At 51.9% G+C, this 20,365-nt stretch overlaps 1 protein-coding gene across 5 annotated transcripts in view; it reads left to right on the top strand.

Moving 5' to 3' along the window:
• TEAD4 (TEA domain transcription factor 4) overlaps positions 1–20,365 on the top strand; it is a 66,590-nt gene that overhangs the window by 42,476 nt on the left and 3,749 nt on the right. For 2 of the 5 annotated variants that reach the window (XM_045588360.1, XM_036454507.2), the window contains 7 exons: positions 272–315; positions 807–862; positions 2,856–2,995; positions 3,997–4,170; positions 17,642–17,830; positions 18,659–18,811; positions 18,922–19,079. In XM_045588360.1, the coding sequence (XP_045444316.1) occupies positions 272–315; positions 807–862; positions 2,856–2,995; positions 3,997–4,170; positions 17,642–17,830; positions 18,659–18,811; positions 18,922–19,035 (870 nt within the window). In that variant the 3' untranslated portion in view covers positions 19,036–19,079. Of the gene's footprint in view, positions 1–271; positions 316–806; positions 863–2,855; positions 2,996–3,996; positions 4,171–17,641; positions 17,831–18,658; positions 18,812–18,921; positions 19,224–20,365 lie in introns of those variants that run through there. The other 3 variants (XM_036454508.2, XM_036454511.2, XM_045588359.1) reach the window with 3 other exon arrangements.

Raw genomic sequence — 20,365 nt, 5'->3', positions numbered from 1 at the left:
CTGTGAATCTCTCTCTCTCATGGAGGAATAGGAGATGCTGTTTACCCAGCGGGGTGCTTCTCCCTGGAAGCACCGTGTAAGCAGGGCGTGTCCGAGACCAGAGTGCCTGAGACACACGGGGACGCGCTGTAGCCACGCTCGTCTAGACAGTAGCAGTAACTCTCCCTGCACCCACGGGCCCAGGCTCCAGCTGAGGCCACAGCACCGACTCCCCACGCCAGGGCCCTTGTGCACGTGGGCTATGCTGACTCTACGCTTTTTGCCTCCTCAGTTTTGGCAAGGAGCTTTGCCGGGCCAAGCCGGAACATCCCACGAGTGAGTATGGTCGGCTCCCAGCTGCCCCTGAACCGACCTGGGGTGCACACACTCGAGAGGTTGAGCCTGGGCCGCAGGGTGGGACAGGGCTGCACTTTGGGGTCCACCTTTTACTACGGCCTTGAGCTTGGGGATCTGGCTCTCCTGCTCTCAGGCAGCAGCTCAGTCTACCCTGTGGACACCCTGCGCTGGCGGTGGCATTTGCCAAAACACCAGTCTGTCCATGGGGTAGCAGGGGCAGGGGTTGGGACCCCAAGGGCTGGCCTGGGAGGGAGGGACAGAGAGGGGTGGGTTTTTCAGTAGACATGCTGCTTCTGTGGATCAGCCCTGAAACACGAGGGAGTTGGCAAGAGAGGAAGTGGAGGCCAAAGCCACCAAGGCCACCGATGACCAGACCTCCGCCCTGCCGCACAGAGAGCGATGGACGCTGCCAGAGGCTCGGGGGCTGCATCCCGCCCGGGGCTTACACCGCCTCTCTTCCCCTCCCGCAGTGTGAAACCTTTCTCTCAGCAAACCTACACTGTCCAGCCTTCGCTGCCTCTGCCAGGTGGGTCTGCGGTGAACAGCTCCCTCGCCCGTCGCACCCCTGCGGCTCCCGCCTCCGGTCCCAGGTGCCCGGCAGCTGGAAAGGGAACCCTTAGTAGCAGAGGGAACCCCTCCTGGGAAGAGGCCCGGAGCAGGCGCAGGTCCAGCAGCTGGGCCAGCGCAGGAGCTCACCCCCTCGCTCTGCTCAGGTGACCAGCTCTGTCCTTGCCTCTTTCTCGTGAGGGTCCCTCCCATGTTCCACTCCGCAGGGCAAGAAGGGTCCTCACCCTTCAGCACCTTTTCTGGCTCGGGGAGTGGCTGCTGCCCACATTGTGCCTGGCCTTTCCTGCTCCGAGGGCTGCCGCCTGGGTTCCTCCCTGCCCTGTGCGTCTGCCTTCTCCTGTCCTGGCCTCCCTGGCCTCCCTGGCCTTGCTCAGGCCTTCCTAGATCTTGTCCCTGGATTACAGCAGCAGCCTCTTACCTGGCTCCAGGGCTCCAGTCTCTTCCCTTCACCCTGTAATCCCCCTAGTCATCTCTTTAAAGCACCCATTTCAACATGTTGCCTCTAGGCGTGGAACCCTGTCATGGCGCTGGTGCCTTCAGGGTACAATGTGAACTGGTAGGACTTGCAGGGCTCCTCTGTTAAGCCTCACCTTTCTCCCCTCTCCTCCCCTCCCTCACCACTGCCCTCCCTGTCTCAGCGCTGTGGTTCAGGCCTCCTTACCCCCCAGATTAGGCGCCCTGCTGTTGGCCCCTGAGCACTGCACCCCACCCAGCATCTGACTGTGGTCATCTGTGGCTGATTTGTCCACCTTCTCCAGTGCCCTGTCCTGCCGCTCTCAGCAGGTCCTCGGGAAGCATGCTTGAACAAATGAATGAATGACTCAGCTGATGTCAGGCACAGACTAATGTGCCTGTCCAGCTCGGCCCCTGCCACCCTTCTGGCTACCATTTCTTCCCCACCTCCCTTCTTGAACCTCAGTGTATGGGGCCTCCATTCATCAGACGCCCAGCCCGAAAGGAACATTAGTGCCGTCCGGGCGGCCTTGCTGCTCTCTCGTCCGTCAGTCTCCAAGGCCTGGGCCTGTCCTTGCTTCCTGTCCCTCTGTGCCCTCCTCTTCTCTCCACCGCACTTAGTTCAGATCCCGCAGGACTGTGCTTCTGACCTGCCTTGCCCACCCTGCCAGTCCTCCTTCAGACGGAATAGGGTCTCTCAGAAATGCAGCTCTGAGCATTTCCCTGCCCCGCCTAAAATCCTGCCCCTCTCTTCAGCCTTGTTCCTGCCCCTGGTACAAACTCACAGACTGGAGTTCTACCACAGACTGGAGTTCCCAAACTCGGGGAGCGTCTCACAGCCCCCAGGCCTTTGCCTCTGCTGTGTCCTCTGCTCCTCTGCCCCGAACACCTTTTCCCTGGCTTCACCTCCTGCTTCTACATCATCGCTTCTTTCAGTCGTCACCTTCGGGAAAACCTTTCCTGTCCACCCCGAGTTGGACTAGGAGCTCCCCTTCGGTGCTGAGTGTATACCTTGTCGATTTTAGTCCCATTCGTGACTTCCTCTACTGCAGACCTGTGTCAGAGCGCCTGTCCTGGGCCAGGCACTGCTCGGTGCTGGAGAGAGAGCAGGGAATCCCGCAGGAGACGTTCTCTATGTCGATGTGATTAATGATGGTCTGGTAGCTCCGCTGGACCAGAAGCTCCTTGAGGGCAAGAACCCAGCAGAGCCTGCTCCGGAAGCCCTTTCGGCCCAGCAGGCATGCAGTCTCTCCGGAGTGCAGGGCAAGGGGACTGAGTCGTACCAGGCAGGCTAAGCCCTCCCTCCACCAGGGCTGCTCCTGGACTTGCCAGCCAGTGCTTTGCTCTCCCCTCCACCCCCCTGTCAGAGCCCATTTAGGGAAGGATGGTGATTCCCTTGCTAGCACGGTCTCACCAGTGGGCCTGGGGTCCTCACAAAAGCTGTTGGCAGGGAGGGCATGTGTGAACAGGCTCACATGTGCCTCTCCCACTGCCTGCAGGGTTCGAGTCTCCTTCAGGAGCCGCCCCGTCGCCCTCAGCACCCCCAGCACCCCCATGGCAGGGCCGCAGCGTGGCCAGCTCCAAGCTCTGGATGCTGGAGTTCTCTGCCTTCCTGGAGCAGCAGCAAGACCCCGATACGGTAGGTCCTGGTCCCTGTCTGGCTGCTCTTTCACCCCGGAGCTCCCCCACCTTCTCCTGCTCTTGTTCCTCCTGCCCCTGGCTTCCTAGCCCAACCCTCTGCCCCACTCAGCTGTGGGCTTGACTTTAGGTTCCTCATTTCTTTACAGCCTTTCCTTCCCTTGAACTTCTCTCCCCTTTTTCTTTCCTTCCTCAAGCCCCTCCCTCTTCTTCCCTCACTTCACCTTCCGTCCCAAAACCCTCCCACGGTTTCTTTGCTCCACTTCCATTCTCTCAGGTCCTCCCCCTTTCCTGCTCCCTCCCTGACCTCTATTCTTCCCTCCATGTTCCCTTCCCTCCCAGTGAAACCGCTCATCCCAGCCTCACCCATCCTTTCCCTGTGGCTCTGACCCACTCCCCCTTCAGCGGCTGGTTCCTAGGGGATCAGTGTCCCCTGCAAAGGTCAGATTAGTACGGGGAAGAGGCTGGGCAGACAGGGACTTTGTGGCCGTCTCACTGTGACATTTCCAACTTGTCTTTTAGCTGAGAAACTCGTTAGTCAAACAAGCTCCTTCTCAGAAGCCCACTGTGTGCAACAAAAATAGATATCGTTTGGCTGTAGCAACAGAGGCGCCCAGCCTTGTCTCCACGGGTGGAGCACAGTTCGAAAACACCTCTAGGTCAGTGGTCTGGCCTCACAGGTGAAATAACAGAGGCCCAAAGACAGAAAAAGACTTGCCTAAAGACAGCTCTTGGTAGAGGCAGGACTACGAATAGTACAAATAACAGCTACAATTTGTTGAGCACCTACTGGGTGCCAGACACCACACCATATGCTGTATACCATCCCTTTTTAATTTTGCTTTATAGTCAATCCTTTGTCTCCATTTTACTAATGGGGAAACTGAGGTCCAGAGAGGTGGGGCTACTCACTCCCCGTCGCACGGCTGGGATCTGAGTCTGGTCCATTTTGTCTGTCCTGCCACCCCTGCCGCTCCCTCAGACCAGCTGTTCTCTCCACAGTACAACAAGCACCTGTTCGTACACATTGGCCAGTCAAGCCCAAGCTACAGTGACCCCTACCTTGAAGCCGTGGACATCCGCCAGATCTATGACAAGTTCCCAGAGAAAAAGGGTGGCCTCAAGGAGCTCTTTGAACGGGGACCTTCCAATGCCTTTTTTCTCGTGAAGTTCTGGGTAAGCCCTCGATAGACTCTCCCTCTCTACCCCCAGCACGCTGATGAAAGTGAGGAGAAAAGAGAGAGAGAGAGAGAGGCATCCGGTGTTCTTGCCATGGTGGAAACCTGGGGAGCACAGGGCCAGTGAGAAGGGGAGGAGCGAGCACCGATGGCTGAGCCTGGGAGCTGGGCCAGTGGGGCTGGCGAGCTGGGCTAGTACGAGGCCCTTTTCTGAGCCGTGGCAAAGGCAGCCAGGCCCAGCACAAGAACAGCCTTTAGAGGGCCGCAGTATTGGAAGACTTACAGGAGATACTGAGGGGTAGGTGAAGAGCTAGCGTGGACCCCCAGTCACCTTAGTCTTTGAATGGCAAGTCCTGAGTGGGTTGTAGGGCCTGGAGCAGGGCAGTTGGTTCCTAAAGGCTCATCTCCAAGGACAGGGCTTGAAGAAGAAGACTTAGGTCTAGGAAATGTCACCCCAGAAGAATCACTCACCTAACTTTACAAACAGCTCAGCCTGTAGACTTGGTCCCTGCTGCTCACTTCCACTCGCCCCTGGATGGGTGTTAGAGTTCCATCCTTTCAAAATATCTTCTTCAAGAGTAAGGGGCATAATTAATACCTGCTCTAGAGCTTGCTTTTAGGGGCCCAGTACACACGGAAAAGGGATGTAGGGCCCAGCTGGAGTGGCTTAGTGGTTGAGCGTCGACCTATGAACCAGGAGGTCACAGTTTGATTCCTGGTCAGGGCACATGCCCGGGTTGTAGGCTTGGTCCCCAATATGGGGTGTGCAGGAAGCAGCCTATCAATGATTCTGATCGTTGATGTTTCTTCCTCTCCTTCCATCTCTGAAATCAATAAAATAAAAAAAAAATTAAAAAAGAAAAGAAAAGAAAAGGGTTGTAGGGAAGACTCAGACAAGTGCAAACTAAGTCAACAGCGAGGAAGTGCAGGAAATCCTCTGGTTTGTGATTGGAGCCTTTGAATAGTTTCAGGGCACTGACACAGGCCTGGGCGGCTCCTCCCACATTCCTCTCCCTAGCACCCTTATTAACACCCAGAGACAGCTCAGGGTTTCGTATCCTTTGCGAGGTCCCAGACCACTTTGATTACCTGGAAGCTTTACTTTTCATAGAAATAGGCTTATGCACACTAAATTTTACACAGTACACATTTCTAGGTGGCTTACCGGGCCCTGGCTGGACTCCTAGCCTAGCTCTCACCTACAACAAACCCTCAGGGCTGGCTCTCTCCAGAGAGGCAGGTGCTGGCACTGAGACCCACGCCCTGATCTTCCAGGTGCTTAGTTTTTGCACTCTGCGAGACAGCGGGTCCGTGATCAGGGTGGCAGTGGGACCTGAGCCTTTGGGGGGGAGATCTATTAGACAGGGATGGGAAAGGCTATTACAGCCTGGGGAAGGCATAGGAAGTGGGCTCCAGAGGGAAAGTCATAGATACAGGTGTGTGAGGGGATAACAGAAATAAAACTGCAAAGGTGTTAGATCCTGGGAGGCCCTGATCATAAGAAGTTTGGGTTTTAATCTATCCTGGGATGAAAAGCAGGTAATCATTTCTTTTACTTTTATCTTTTAAATTAATGCGTGCTCATGTTATATTGTTTAATACCAAGAGGTTTCCAATGAAATTCAACAGATTCTTGTCCTACTCCTCCCCAATCCCAATCCCCAGAGACAGTCGCTGTAAATTTTCAATGTTTATTCTGTCTTTTATCTTCCTAATTCTTAATAATATGCTTATACTGACATACCTGGATGTCATGACCAAGATATTTATTCTTATGTCAGAAAAAATTAGCTGGGAGAGGGAGGGAGGAATGAAGAAAGGGAGGAAGGGAGAGAGAGAGGAGAAAGAGAAACATTGATTTGCTGTTCCACTTATTTATACACTAGAGGCCCGGTGCATGAAAATTCATGTACTGGTGGGATAAGGGGATCCCTCAGCCTGGCCTGCACCCTCTCAATCTGGGAGTCCTCAGGGGATGTCCTACTGATGGCTGGGGAGCGGGCCTATGCCATGGTCTGGCTTCCCTCTGCAGGACACAACTGGGCTGGCCCATTGGGACCGTGCCACCCCCATTACACACACCCCTCCACTGTTGCTGCCTGGCCTTCCTCTGCAAGAGACAACCAGACTGGCCAATCAGGGAATGGTACTGGCCGCCCCAATCGCCCCTCCGCTGCTGGTCACCATTTCCTCCCTCTGCCCACTGGCATGTGCCTTGGTTGGCCTGGCACCGTACCCTGCCGACTAGTCATTCCTCATTCAGTCGATTTGCATATTATGCTTTTATTATATAGGATTCATTGTTATGTGCTTTAACCAGAGATCAAACCCGCAACCTTGGCCTATTATCATCATACTCCAACCAATTGAACTACTGAGCCAGGGCTTCATCACCCCAATATAACTAAGTTACATAATTTAGTCAAAGCCAAGAAATATATTGTGATGAATTTTATTTCTTTTTTTTTTTTTTTAAATATATATTTTTATTGATTTATTACAGAGAGGAAGGGAGAGAAATAGAGAGCTAGAAACGTCGATGAGAGAGAAACATCGACCAGCTGCCTCTTGCGCACCCCCTACTGGGGATGTGCCGCAACCAATGTACATGCCCCTGACCGGAATCGAACCTGGGACCTTTCAGTCTGCAGACCAACGCTCTACCACTGAGCCAAACCGGTTTCGGCTGAATTTTATTTCTAATACAGACTTTTGTGTGTTTTTTCCCTACAAATGAATGGCTTTCTCACTTGCATATTTTCAATTTTTTTAAATCCTCACCTGAGGGTATTTTGTTTATTGATTTCTAGAAAGAGAGTGGAAGGGAAGGAGGAGAGATGTGTCAACATGAGAGACAGCTGAATTGTTTGCCTCCAGCACAAGCCCTTACCAGAGCTGAGGAACCTACAACCTAGGTACATGCCCTTGACTGGGAATTGAACTCTCAACCCTCTGGACTGACATTCTAACCACTAAGCCAAACCAGTCAGGGCTCACTTCCATATTTTTAAATGAACCTATTATTAAAATGTTACATATTGTTCCATTATAACTACCATATAAAAATTTTTTTCAAATATTTTTATTGATTTCAGAGAGGAAGGGAGAGGGAAAGAGATAGGAACATCAATGACAAGAGAGAATCATTGATTGGCTGCCTCCTGTGCCCCTCTATTGGGGATCGAGCATGCCACCTGGGTATGTGCCCTGCTTGGGAACTGAACTGTGACCTCATGGTTCATAGGTCAATGTTCAACCACTGAGCCACACCTGCTGGGCCTGATACTTTTTTACTGAAACATTTCTAGATCTGTAGTTTCCTAGGTCTAATTTCTCTCTGTTTAAGTGTCCTGCCTCATTTACTAGAACACATTCTCTAGTACCTTCCTAAGGAAAGATAGCGTGATAGGTAAATTTTCCAAGTCTTTGTTTAAAATGTCTGTTTTGTACTTGATTGATAGATTGGGTATAGAATCTAGATCATAAGTCGTTTTCACTAGAAATGATTTTTAAGAATTATTTTTCAGCCCTGGCTAGTGTTTCTAAGTTGTTAGAGCATCCACCTATGCACCAGAGGGTCATGGGTGTGATTCCTGGTCAAGAGCATGTACCTAGGTTGCAGGTTTGATCCCAGGCCTGGTTAGGGAACATGCGAGAGGCAACCTAAATCAATGTCTCTCTCACATTGATATCTCTCTCTCTCTCTCTCTCTTTCTCTCTCTCTCTCTCTCCAATCCTTCCTCCCTACCTTCTTCTCTCTAAAAATCAATAGAAAAAAATATCCTTGAGTGAGGATTAACTACAACAACAACAAAATAATTTTTTAATGCATTGTTCCATTGTCCTCTAACAGTGTGTAGGCTGATAACATTCTCATTCTCTGTCCTTTGTTGTGTAACTTGTTGAGGGATGTTTTGTGTTTTAGTTTTGTTTTTTTGGTCTCTAGAAGTTTTTCATTTCTTCTCTATCCCTTATGTTTTGGTTTTTTTGTTTTTTTGGTTTTTGTTTTTTTAATGTTTTTAAATGTCTTTTTATTGATATTTTAGAGAGAGAGAAAGGGAGAGAGAAACATTCACCCTGACTGGGGATCAAACCTCCAACCTGGGGATGTGCACTGACCCAGAACCCAAATGGCAACCTTTCAGTGCACGGGTTAATGCTCTAACTAACTGAGCCACACTGGCCAGGGCATATCCCTTATGTTCTTACATTTTACATTGAGGAGCTCTTGTGTTATTCTGCTTCCTATTTTTAAGCCCAACGCTTGGTAAACGCTTTTAATCCTGAGGTTAGCATCTCTTAATTTTGGAAATTTTACTTGTATTATTTCTGTGATAATTTCTTTCCCTCTTTTTCTTTCTGTTCTTTTCTAGGAACCCCTATTAATCTGATGTTGGATCTCCTGGACTTATCCTCTATGATTTTTATCACTTCTTTATTTTCAAATTCATTTTCTTAAAGATTTCCTTAACCCTGTTTTCTAATTCTTCTGAATTAGTTAAGAGTATATCTGAGTGCATGTTACATAAAACCCAGGTACAGCAGGTTTGGAGGTAGGCTGTCCAGGGGCTGACCGTGCTCTGACTGTGTCCTCAGTGCCTGTCTCTGTCCTCACGGTGGTGGCTGCTGGAGTCCAGCCGTCACACCGATATCCCAGGTCCCAGGAGGGAGGAAGCCAACGTAGTTCCCTTCAAGGAGCCTTCCTGAAAGTCCACACAACACTTAATTAGCTGTGTGTTGTGCCTAGCTACCGAAGAGCCAGGGAAATGTACTCTTAGTTGAGTAAATTGCCTAATAAATCAGGCAATTTACTGATAGATAGATTTCTCTTTCTTAGTGGTCATGACTCATTGTACACTTCAGGGTGAATTAGATGAATGAGATATGGTGGCATTCTCTGCCACACCTGTCCAATGTTGAATGTTGACCATAAACCTTTTAATTTTTAAGAACCTTTTTGTTCTTTGATTATATCCTCGTCTTGTTGGACGGATACAGTTTATCTCTTATATTTCTGGGAATATGAAGTGAAAAAAAATTTTCATCCTTTTTTGTCTTTGTTTCCCTTTAATCCTTTTTTTCCTGTCTGTTTTGGTCTCTGTCTTTCAAGTTAGGATTTCTCAAATATCTATAATCCTTGACCATATTTTTTGGCTCATATTTTTTAATAAAAGCATAATATGCTCATTAGACCAGACAGCCGAACAACCTCCCAGACGTCATTCCGGACGTCTTTCTGGACAAAGCTGTGGTGGTGGGGGCCAGGGCAGAGGTGGTTAGGGGCAATCAGACAGGCATGTAAGCAATTAGGGGCGAACAGGCAGGCACACAGAGTGGTTAGGGGCCATTAGGCAGGCAGGCAGGCAGAGTGATTATGGATGATTAGGCAGGCAGGCGAGCAGTTAGGGGTGATGAGGCAGGCAGGCAGTCAAGTAGTTTGGAGCCAGCAGTCCGGATTGTGAGAGGGATGTCCAACTAGTAGTTTAGTCGGACATACCCCAAGGCGTCCTGTGGGATCCCTTAACACGACCCGTGGGGTTCAGGACCCACTCAAAGTCCGGTTTCTGGAGAAGGCTGCACACTAAAATGAAGAGAGAGACTGGAAAAGAGTTAATTTGGGGAAATGGGGGCCAGGTGGGAGTCTACCTCTAGGGGAGGACTACCCCTTGCTCTGGCCTTTTACCATTCCTTTTATTGAGATTCTGAGACAAAAACATCTCTCAGGCGGGAAATTCCAACAACAGAAAATCAACAAGAATTTACATATGATTAACAAATTAAAGTTGTCACTGTTCGACCATTTGGTAGATATGCATGTTACACTTTTATTATTACTGACTAGAGGCCCAGGACACCCCTCTCACAATCTGGGACCACTGGCTCCTAACCACTCACCTGCCTGCCTGCCTGCCTGATTGCCCCTAACCCTCTGCCTGCCTGATTGCCCCTAACCTCTCTGCCTGCCTGCCTGATCACCCCTAACTGCCCCCCGCCCCCTCTCCTCCCCCCCCCCACCCCCAGTCAGCCTGATTGAGCCTCTAACTGCTCTCCCCTGCTGGCTTTATCTCACCCCCACTGCCTCTGCCTACCTGATCACCCCTAACTGCCCTCCCTTGTGGGCCTGATCTCACCCCCAACTGCCCTCTTCTGCCAGCCTGGTTGCTCCCAACTTCCCTCCCCTGCTGGCCTGATCTCCCCAAATGGCCTTCCCCTGCCAGCCTGAACTTGCCTCTAACTGCTCTCCCCTGCTGGCCTGATCACCCCTCATTGCCTCTGCCTGCCTGATCGTCCCTAACTGCCCTCCCCTTCTGACCTGATCTCACTCCCAACTGCCCTCCTCTGCCGACCAATTTGGTTCTGATTGGTCAGTTCCTATACCAGTCAGTGTCTCTGGGCCTATCAGTGGGGCCTGATCAGAAAGGTGGGGCTGATCAGCAGCCCCTGTGGAGAATTGGAGAGAAATGGAGGCATGGCTGTTAGCCAGGCTGAGAGAGCAAGAAAGGCAAGTTCTGATCAAAGACTGCTACAGAGGCTATGATCAGACCCTGACTTTCTCTTTGCAGGCCTCTCTCCAGGCCTGACCCACAGCCATTTAGGCAGTCAGTGCTGGGTTGGGGTGCCAGCAGCAGCTCCAGTCAGTGCTGGGTCACCATGGCAACCCAGCACTGACTTCTGGTCTGGTCAAGCCTTCGGTCATAACAGTCATTATGACCCTGGCTCTTTATTATATAGATGTTGCTATTAACATTTCTGTACAAGCTTTTGTGCAGCATAATGTTTTCATTTCTCTTGAGTATATACTTACTTCTGGAATTGCTGGGTCACATAGTAACTCTATACATATCTTATTGAAGAACTGCCAGCCTTTCTTTTAAAGTGGCTGCACCATTTTACATTCCCACCAGCAGCATTCAAGGGTCCCAGTTTGTCCCCATCCTCCCCAACACTTGACATTCTCTGGGATTATTGCATTCATATATACCAGGATATATTCTTTGGAGAAATGTCTGTTTGACACCTTCTTTCAATTGGGTTGTCTTTTTGTTGACTTACATGAATTCATGCATGGGTGGGGTCCCTCAGCCTGGCCCATGATCAGGGCCATTGGGGGCCCATCTCATTCAGTCCCAATCAGGCTGATCGGGGCGGCTTGGGGGAGGGACTGTGGGAGGTTGGTCGGCTGTGGTATGTTAGCTGTGGGAGTGCCCTGACCACCAGGGGGCAGCGCTTAATGCAGGAGCTGCCCCCTGGTGGTCAGTGCACATCAAAGTGACTGGTTGCTTAGGCTTTTATATATATAGTTAGATATGTTCTCTTTGTATTATAGATGGAAGTCCTTATCAGATATATGATTTGCAGATAATATCTCCCATTCTGTCAGTTGTCTTTTCACATTCTTTTTTTTTTTACAAAGAAAATCAAATTTTTAATACTATTCTCTTACAAAATCAGTTTTTCGGGTTGCATCACATTTGGCCAGCCTTTATGGATACAGAGGATGGATATCAGTTATAAGTCAAAATGAAACTGGCAATTATGGATTGTCACAGAAGATTATTAAAGACTCTCAAGTTATCACTCTAGTAGTGGAAACAACTTTGGTCTCCAACAGCTTTTCTGACTACAAGAGGACTTCTATAAAATAGATACTTCAATAAATTAAAAACTTTACTTTTTACCCAAGCTCTTCCTCTTGGCAAACACTAATGATTTGAGTCTGAAAACTGCCAAATGTATTTTTTTTTAAAATAAAATAGCTTTCGATGGGGTTTGTGACTTAATTTTAATTTTTCACATTCTTTTTAAAAAATATATTTTATTGATTTTTTTTACAGAGAGGAAGGGAGAGGAATAGAGTTAGAAACATTGATGAGAGAAAAATATCAATCAGCTGCCTCCTGCACACTCCCTCCTGGGGATGTGCCCGCAACCAAGGTACATGCCCTTGACTGGAATCGAGCCTGGGATTCTTGAGTCTGCAGGCTGATGCTCTATCCACTGAGCCAAACCAATTAGGGCTCTTTTCACATTCTTGATAATGTCCTTTGAAATGCAAAAGCTTTTCATTTTGATGAAGTCCAGTTTATTTTTTCTTTTGTTGTTTGTGCCATTTGTTCACTTTTAATAATGAGAGAGAGCGCTGTGTACCATGCAGGAATTGTCACCTGGTGGGCTTTACTTGAAGGTAATTGGGGTTGAGAGCTAGCTGTTTAATTGGGAAAACCAGTTAATGTCAGTGTGTTCACTGAACTTTTTTCTGAGGTGGTTCAGTTTCTCTAGAGAAGATTCCTTTAATTCTCCAAACACCCTGGGAAGGAATATACAATACATCATTGGTAGAATTCTAGAGGGGAGGCAGAATAGAGGGCTAGGGGATCCAACCCTTTCTTATGCAGGTTTCACTTAATTTTTCTGTTTTCATTGGTGTCTCTCCCCCTCTTCCCCAGTCTGAGCCCTGTTTAATGTCTGAAGGTTATTACCCTTTCATCCTCTGCTAATGGGTGGGAAAGGTCCTCCTGGAGGCCTGCCCACCCTATGTCCACTCTGTATTCAGTCTTCAGCCAGCTCCTTGTGTTTTATACTGGTCCCTCTAGTGCCAAGCTACTCAAGGCTTCTCTCAAGTACATCAGCTCACTTCCTGTCTGTCTTCCTTCAGAGAGCACTTTTGTAATTCCTTTTGCTTCCTTTGCCCCACAGAATCCATTCTAGTTCTGGTCCACCTTCAGGCTCCTCAAATTTGTTGAACTCTGTCATTATGGCCTCTTCTCTGTTTCCTTCGCCTTTGTGGTGCAGCACATTTTTAAAAGTTCTTCGCTATCATTCTAGTTGGCTGTCTGGAAGGGGAAAAATGAACTTGTGTGGTTTGTAACCCATTTTAACCGGGTGTCCAGAAAAATGGGTTTAACCTTGTGTCACTGCAGTGGCCTGGCCATCGTTGTTGGAAGGAAGGCTGCGTTGAAGAGGGTGTGGAGAGAGAGTGCTGGATTGACTGGTAATGCCTGTCACGGGGGAAGACAGTGCCACGTTTACTGTGTATTTGCTGTCCCTTCTCTTTAGGTAATGAGGAATCACTGGAGTGTTTGAACAGGGCATGGCATGGCCAGAGTTGTGCTTAGTTGGGTATATCAGCTGTCCAGACTGGAAACAAGTAGGAGACTGCTATACCATAGGCCCGGGGAGGGACAGCAGTCTCTTTAGGACCTCAGCCGGAAAGGGCTCAAACAGTCTTACTTCTTCTCCCTACTCTCCCTTCCTGCCTGACCATGGGAATTGGAACCAGGAGGCTCTACCGTGGGCAGCTGGAAAGCATTGTCCCTGTAGAGCCATTGTGGTAGCTCCCTTCCTGCTCTGCACGTAGGGAGGCTTCTGGCCTTCCCTTCGACCTATACCACCTTCCCCAACCCCAAGTCTGTCCAGGCTTAGCCTTGACTCGGAGAAGGAGCTTGGTTGATGTGATCTGGGCTGCTCCTCAGCACTGCCTCAGCTACCCCGAGGGTCAGAAGGGAGGCCTGGTTAGCAGGAGGCATTTATGGGAAAAGACCATGGAGTGGGAGGTGGCATATTGGGGGCTCTTTTCACCGGCTCCTGCCTTCTGTTAGTTGGAGATAATATTCTGCATTCTTCCAGCCACCATCTAGATGAGGACCATCCTGGGCCTCCAGTTCCACACATGGGGAGAGACTGAGGCATGGAGTAAGGAGGGGCTCAGCCTTGATCTACCCGGCCAGGATGAACTCTCTCTGGGCTTGGTACCCACACACAGCGAGGTGTGTGGTGGTCGGTGAAAGATGACCCCGGGCACTGCTTGCATCACATCACCTCCATCAGCATGTTTGTCCTCACCACACCCCCAGCGTAGGTCGAACTGACAGCCGCCTTCCATCTCGGGGAGGCAGGCACAGAGGTGAAGTGGCTTGCCGGCTTCACCCGCTTCCTAGTGGCAGGACCAGGATTCAGACCCGGGCGGTCTGGCTCCAGGGTGTGAGCTCAGAACCATTACACTAAACCTTGCCAAGTACTCCATGCAGGATCCTGGTGCTCCCCTCCTCCTGTCAGAGGAGGCTCTGATTGCCGGGAAAAGGATCCCCAGACCCCGAGGAACACGGATCTTGGCGGCACAGAGAGAGCAGACTCAGCCCTGTGCCCTCAGTGTAGAGCTGGGCAGTGGGGCTTCTTGGATTTTCTAGAGCCCAGCCGTCCCTTGTCCTGTCTGTTTCGTAGCCGTGCTCGTGGCCCATGCCCTCTCCCTCACTCTGCCTCTGTGAGGAGGTGGGAGGTGGGATTGATGGGAGGAGAAGGGAGGGAGGGAAGAGCGGGGCCCAGGACACGTGATGAGGCAGCTTCCACGCTTGGCCTCCGTGCTCCGGCCTGGGCTGTGCACACCACCTGCGCTGTGCGGACCCGACGTGGCCCTCGTCTTCCAGGAACTCACATTCCGAGTGGCAGAATCCAGAATGGATCTCAGGGTCCTGGGGCCGGAACTGCTGTGCAGGGGAGCGTGGTGGCCACGCATGGCCCTTCCAGAGTGTCAGGGGGGCACAAGGCGGGCGACACTGGGCCTCAACAAGCAAATCTCACCTTCTCTGGGCCTCTGTTTCTCCATCTGAAAAAAGAAAGAAACGTTCAGTTTTGAGGGCTTGCTACAAGCTGTGTCTCTGAGGACCTGGGGGGGGGGGGGGTTGGGGGAGAGGGAGGGGAATGGCAGTGAAGGGAGGCAGTAGGCCAGAGGCCTGGGCAGCGTGAGGACAGAGAAATCAGAGATGGGGGTGTGTCAGTGGCCACTACATCTTGGCAGGCATCTCCTCTTTGCTCTTTCTCTTTCTTGGGGAAGGCAGAGGCACCAGGGAAGTGCAAATGTGGGAAAAGAATTGCTCCTGGTCACAGATCAAGAGACTTTGGACCAGCCATGGGGTCCTCACAGGCAGCTTGGAGTCTGCAGACATCTGAAGCCTCATCTCCTGGGCCCTGGCCTGCCCACCCCCTCCCCGGCCCATCAGCTAGTGTGAGACTGGCCACGGGCAATGACAAAGGCAAGGAAACAGTGAAACAGTGCCCCTCTCCTGAAGTCTCTCTTTCTTCTCCTGCTAGCAGTATTCTGCTCCCGCCCAGGCCTTGTGCAGGCATGCTGGGGAGATCAGAGCTCGCTGGAGAGAGAGGAGGACTTTGATGTCCCACTGAGAGGGCTGCTGTTATGGAAGGAATGGCAGCAGTGGCTCGGTGGACTGCCAGGACAAATTGTTCCCGGCTGGGAGTGGCATCTGGGTGCAGGAGGGGTTGAATTGTGAGCTGTGCTCTGTTGGACTCATACGGTGGGGTTTGGAGCAGGACTGAGAAGCTGAGACCTCACCTCCTCCCCAGGACATGTGAGACCAGCAGAGGACACCTCTGTTCTTGGGGGGTGGAGAGAGGGGACTCCTGGACACTGATGACCATTAATGCCTGTCAGCAAATTGCAAATGCTGGGCAGAGCTGGGCTGAGGCCACGAAGGGAGAGAGTACCCCAGACTGTCTGCTGTTCCCTTCTGGGCTCTGACATTTCTCCCAGGCACATACCAGCACATGACAATGAATCTGAGCCCCTCCAGCCCCCACACCCAGGCTACGGCTGTCCAGCTCATCTGTCAGTCACCCGATCCCCCACACCTGTTCCAGGCACGGCCTGTGAGCTGCCCACCCGCACCACAGCTATGAATAGGGTGGAAGATAGGGAACAAGGGGCATTCTGAGGGCAGGAAGGCAAGTGGTGGGGGGCACCTTGCAGGGTAATGTAGTGGGAGCAGCTTTCTTCTTGGGCTGAGTGAGTAGAGAAGCAGCCTGTTTGGGGATGTGCTTAGAGTATGGGGGGGATACAGGGGTGGGAAGGAGAAGGGTGGGGTTGTAATCGGAAAGAAGAGGCACTGAGGACGAGGTGGGGCATCTGGGTGCATTGTCTGCGTTCTTGGCCGGCATCTCCTGGGCTTGCAGCGTCACCACGGGGCAGGTGCCGGGGCAGACTTTGGATTGTCGTTGTGGGTTCTCTGTCTTCCCCAGCCCCCTTCCCTCCATTCTACCCCCGACAACCAGCTCACTTATCCTGCTTGCTCTCCCACAAGTTTCAGTTCTTTGAGAGCAAAGACAGTGTTTCAGCCTCTCTGGGCCCCCGCTGCCCTCGCTTTGCGGGGCTGGGCAGGATACACGGTGACTGATTGGTAGGCCAGGTGAGTGGGGAGAGGTGCAGAAGCCCTGCTGTATATCTGAATTGGGGCAGAGCTGGAGCTGAGAGGACTCCCCTCCTCAGCAGGAGATTGCAGGGTCCCTCCTTGGGACCAAGGGACCTCTCTCTTCTCACCGGGCGCCACCCAGAGGTGAGCGGTGGAACAGCCACACGTGACTTATTGAAGGCCCATCCTTGCACCCAGCCCTGGGAGATCTTAGTTCTTGCCTCCAGGGTGCTTACCATCTGGAAGAGGCAAGGCCAACTGAACAGGTCTTGCTGGCTGGGGGCGATGAAGGGCATGTCCAGTCACTTTGGGGTGCTGGGGCAGTGCTCCCTTTGTACAGTCTGAAGAGCTTGAGAGAGGCTCTTCTCCCTTCCAAAGCTTGGTGCATAGTGTTCTTTTAGGTGGCACATGAATAAACATAAAGAAAAGAAAAGGAAAGAAATGCAATTATTTTCATGTATATTAGAAAAATAGAACCTCTGATTTCGTGACTGTATTGCCAAGAATGGAGTTAGGGAATAAGAGTGAGTTGATTTAAAAGAAACCATTAGGGGCATAGTAGGACCTGTGATAGGTGGTACATGAATGTAGCCTTAATCAAAGGGAGGCCATGCCGAAACTGGTTTGGCTCAGTGGATAGAGCGTCGGCCTGCGGACTGGAAGGTCCCGGGTTCGATTCTGGTCAAGGGCATGTACCTTGGTTGCGGGCACATCCCCAGTCGGGGGTGTGCAGGAGGCAGCTGATCAATGTTTTTCTCTCATCGATGTTTCTAACTCTCTTCCTCTCTGTAAAAAATCAATAAAATGTATTAAAACACACACACACACACACACACAAAACAAAGGGAGGCCAGCAGTGGCTAAAGTCTGAGAGACATCATTTTATGTCCTGGTCCCTCAGATGCCCCCTGACCCCTCATGCTTCCCTCTCAACGCCCCCCCCCTCCCCCCCAGCCTATACAGGTGCCTGCCTTTCCCAGGCGCTTGAGCTTCCTGCCAGTTCTTTCCAGGCACAGTCCAAGTTTTTGCCTTGTAACTGATGCAGATCCCAGTGTTTTTCGCTGTAGTTCAGGCAGCAGAACCTCACCTTGTGCAAGAGAAGAAAGGTGGGAGTGTTCCAGCCGCCTACTGTCCAGGTTCCATTCAGAGCCTCCCGATTGCTTCCTGGCCCAAGTACCTGGGCTGGGGCCCCCGAGGTGTCCTTGTCTCCGCCCGGATCGTGGGCCTGCTCACTTACCTGTCTGCTTCTTGGCTTTCCCATGTCTCCAGGCAGACCTCAACACCAATATGGAGGACGAAGGCAGCTCCTTCTACGGGGTCTCCAGCCAGTACGAGAGTCCCGAGAACATGATAATCACCTGCTCCACCAAGGTCTGCTCGTTCGGCAAGCAGGTGGTGGAGAAAGTGGAGGTAGGAGTACCCTGTGCACTTGTGAAACAGACCTTTAAACTGTTTCACGTTGTTCTTCACGCATGCCCGCTGCTTCTCCCAAATTTGCCTGAACTAATGCAGTCTCACCCTCACCGTCTCTTAGTTATTGATAACCCACCTCATGTTGATCACGACCAAATGCCGGGCTGGTAGCAGGGAGGAGGCACCCCCTGCCCCGTGTTCTCACCCCTGGCTGCACCTAGATCGCTGGAGCTTTTGAAACTTTCCAATGCATGAACCCCACTGCACAGCACTTACCCCAGCATCTCCAGGGTGGAATCGGGGAAATAGCTGTTTGTAAAAAGCACTTCAAGTTATTCATTTTAAATTAAATTTTTGTTTTGAAGTAATTGTGAACAATCATACAATTATAATTCCATGAACCCTTCACCCAGTTCCCCAGAGGGCAGAATTCTATGGGCAACCAGGAGTTAACATTGATGCCACTTACAGTCTGATTCAGATTTCGTCGGTATATGTGTGTGTCTGTGTGTGTATACACGACGGTTCCATGGCCACACGGGCTCCTGTGCACCCTTCCCCATGCTGCTTCGGTGTGTGGTCAGGACTGAGCCGTCATCTATCCCGTCTTGCCTATTGCTGCTACTCTGCCTTGAAGCACTCCTCCCCCCGTGCTCACCTCTGAGTATCGGAGCTCAAGGTGGACGGTTCCTCTGCTGCCATCGAGCCCCTGTTACCGAGGGAGGAGGAGGGCTCTGATCACAAGAGCCTCTAGGCCTTCTGCCTTTCTTTCCTCTTAAGAGTCAGTGGGTCATGGGGCGTCCCCAAGTGGCGGGTCCTGGGCTGGCTGTGGCCAGAGGGAACCTAAGTCCTGCTGTCCCCTGGGTCCTGCAGACAGAGTACGCCCGCTACGAAAACGGCCACTACTCCTACCGCATCCACCGGTCCCCGCTCTGTGAGTACATGATCAACTTCATCCACAAGCTGAAGCACCTGCCCGAGAAGTACATGATGAACAGCGTGCTGGAGAACTTCACCATCCTGCAGGTGTGGGCGCGGGGCGGGGCGGGGTGGGGCGCCGCGGGGCGGGGCGGAGGGTCCAGCAGAAGGCACGCCCTCGTCTGGGCCTTAACCCTCACCTTTCCTCTCACCCACAGGTGGTCACCAACAGAGACACACAGGAGACTCTGCTGTGCATTGCATATGTCTTCGAGGTGTCAGCCAGCGAACACGGGGCTCAACACCACATCTACCGGCTGGTGAAAGAATAAGAGACTCGGGGAGCAGGGATGGGGGAAGAGATGTGTGTGTGTGTGTGTGTGTGTTCGGGGACATGGGGTGGGGACCTGCAGGGACAGCCCCTTGAAGTGCCGAGCACGCTGACCCTTCCTCCCCAGGGACAAATTGTGCCTCAGCCTGCAGTGCCCAACCCCAAATAAACCCAAGATGTGTATTTTCAGAGGACCGCACCTGGCTGTAGAAGCCCTGGGAGGGACTGTCTGAGAGGGGGGCCAGTCTGGGAAGCGGGCTGGAAGCAGCCCCAGAGATGCATCATGGGCAATTCTGAAGCCATTGCCCCAGTGGACTCAGCCAGGAATGCCGCCGGACGCTGAAGGTCACGCTGGATGGTCCCTCTGCTGCCTGGAGCCCCTGCACTCTGCTGCCGGCCACTCCGGCAGGCCTGAGGATGGCCACGTGGCTCCCGTTCTGTGCATGATCAAGCGTGTGCCGCGGCTCCCTAAGCGTGCTGCAGCTGACTGCCTGGCACCTCTGCCACCCCTACCGCGGGGCAGCCAACCAGGAGGCCCGTCCGACCCAGGGGTGGGTTTAGGTGTGGAGGTGACTGAGTTGCTGGAAGGGTCACTGAGCCGTTCAGTTTTATTCATCTCCAGTGGTTGTGGATTCCATGGCCCTGCTGGCTTGTTGAGGGGACTGGCTCCAGATTGGAGACGGAGGGCAGGAGGGCAGTGCCGAAGCAGGCTGCCGAGTTTTGAAGAGGCTGGCGTCATGCAGCACCCTTTTTGGTGGCAAAGGCCAAGAAAGTTGGTCAGAGGTCTGTGGTGACCCAGTGGTCTCTGAGACCATCCAGTTCTGACCGGTAAGTCTTACCTACCTCCCAGCCAACGTGCCTGTCGGGTGGTGACCACCTCAGGGCCAGCCGGGGCCATCCACTCCCTCCCCAAACAGTAGTTTCTGAGCTCCCCAGGGCTGGAGGAAAAGGGTGTGGAACCAGCGCTGAGCCTAGAGCCAACCGCCTGTTTACTTCCTGCTAACAGTCAGGCTTTGAGTTTGAGCAGTCCGGGCTTCATCCTAGTATTCCTAGCTGCCTGATTTGGACAGATGTCTCCCCCCTTCTGAGCCTGTGAAGGGGGCAGGCAATAATATGTTAGGAGGCCTTAGTGAGGAGGAGAGAGAATGCCTACAAAGTGCCTGGTGCAGGATGCACTAAACAAACGTTATGATAATTAGCTTATCACGCACCCTCCCCAGGGAGGCCTGGGCCTGGCTCTCTGCTGCCATCTAGTGGCCCTTTGGTATCATCCCCAATGGGAACCACAATCCCAGGTGCCTGGGGATTCAACCTGCCTACAGGTGTTTACT

This window comes from Pipistrellus kuhlii, unplaced genomic scaffold (assembly GCF_014108245.1).
Source record: "Pipistrellus kuhlii isolate mPipKuh1 unplaced genomic scaffold, mPipKuh1.p scaffold_m20_p_3, whole genome shotgun sequence".
Taxonomy (NCBI): domain Eukaryota; kingdom Metazoa; phylum Chordata; class Mammalia; order Chiroptera; family Vespertilionidae; genus Pipistrellus; species Pipistrellus kuhlii.
The sequence above is the reverse complement of the archived record's forward strand: the minus strand, read 5'-3'. Positions and strand labels throughout refer to the sequence as shown.